The sequence below is a fragment of the Anneissia japonica genome, unplaced genomic scaffold (assembly GCF_011630105.1).
Source record: "Anneissia japonica isolate Jap-2015-1 unplaced genomic scaffold, ASM1163010v1 scaffold26378_len543_cov81, whole genome shotgun sequence".
NCBI classification, from domain to species: domain Eukaryota; kingdom Metazoa; phylum Echinodermata; class Crinoidea; order Comatulida; family Comatulidae; genus Anneissia; species Anneissia japonica.
Window position 1 is genome coordinate 1 of NW_022751861.1, and position 554 is coordinate 554.

General features: G+C 37.5%; 1 protein-coding gene across 1 annotated transcript; it reads left to right on the forward strand.

Annotated features, from left to right (window-relative positions):
• Positions 1-4: 4 nt before the first annotated feature.
• Positions 5-511, forward strand: LOC117121869 (P cell-type agglutination protein map4-like; the record flags this gene model as incomplete). Its single annotated transcript, XM_033267255.1, has 1 exon — positions 5-511. A coding segment is annotated over one exon (507 nt), but the record flags the coding sequence as incomplete, so codon positions are not given.
• Positions 512-554: the final 43 nt, after the last annotated feature.

Here is a 554-nt window from a genome sequence, read left to right on the forward strand (position 1 = left end):
CACAACATCTACAATCGATGCAACAACTGAAGAATCCACAACTGAAATAGAAACAACTGTAGATTATACAACAGATTCATTAACAACGGAGGAAAAGACAACGGTTGATGCTACTACTAAACAATCAACAACCGAAGAGAAGACAACTGTTCATATAACAACTGCTGAATCAACAACGAAAGAGAAGACAACACCCTATGACACCACAGTGGAACAAACAACGACGCAGAGCACAACGGTTGATATAACAACTGAAGGATTAACAACGAAAGACAAAACATCTACAGTCGATGCAACAACTGAAGAATCCACAACTAAAATAAAAACAACTGTAGATTCTTCAACGGATTTATTAACATCGGAGAAAAAGACAACGGTTGATGCTACTACTAAAGAATCAACAACCGAAGAGAAGACAACTGATCATATAACAACCGCTGAATCAACAACGATAGAGAAAACAACACTATATGACACCACTGTGGAACTAACAACGGCGCAGAGCACAACGGTAATTATAACAACTGAAGGATTAACAACGAAAGACAAAACAT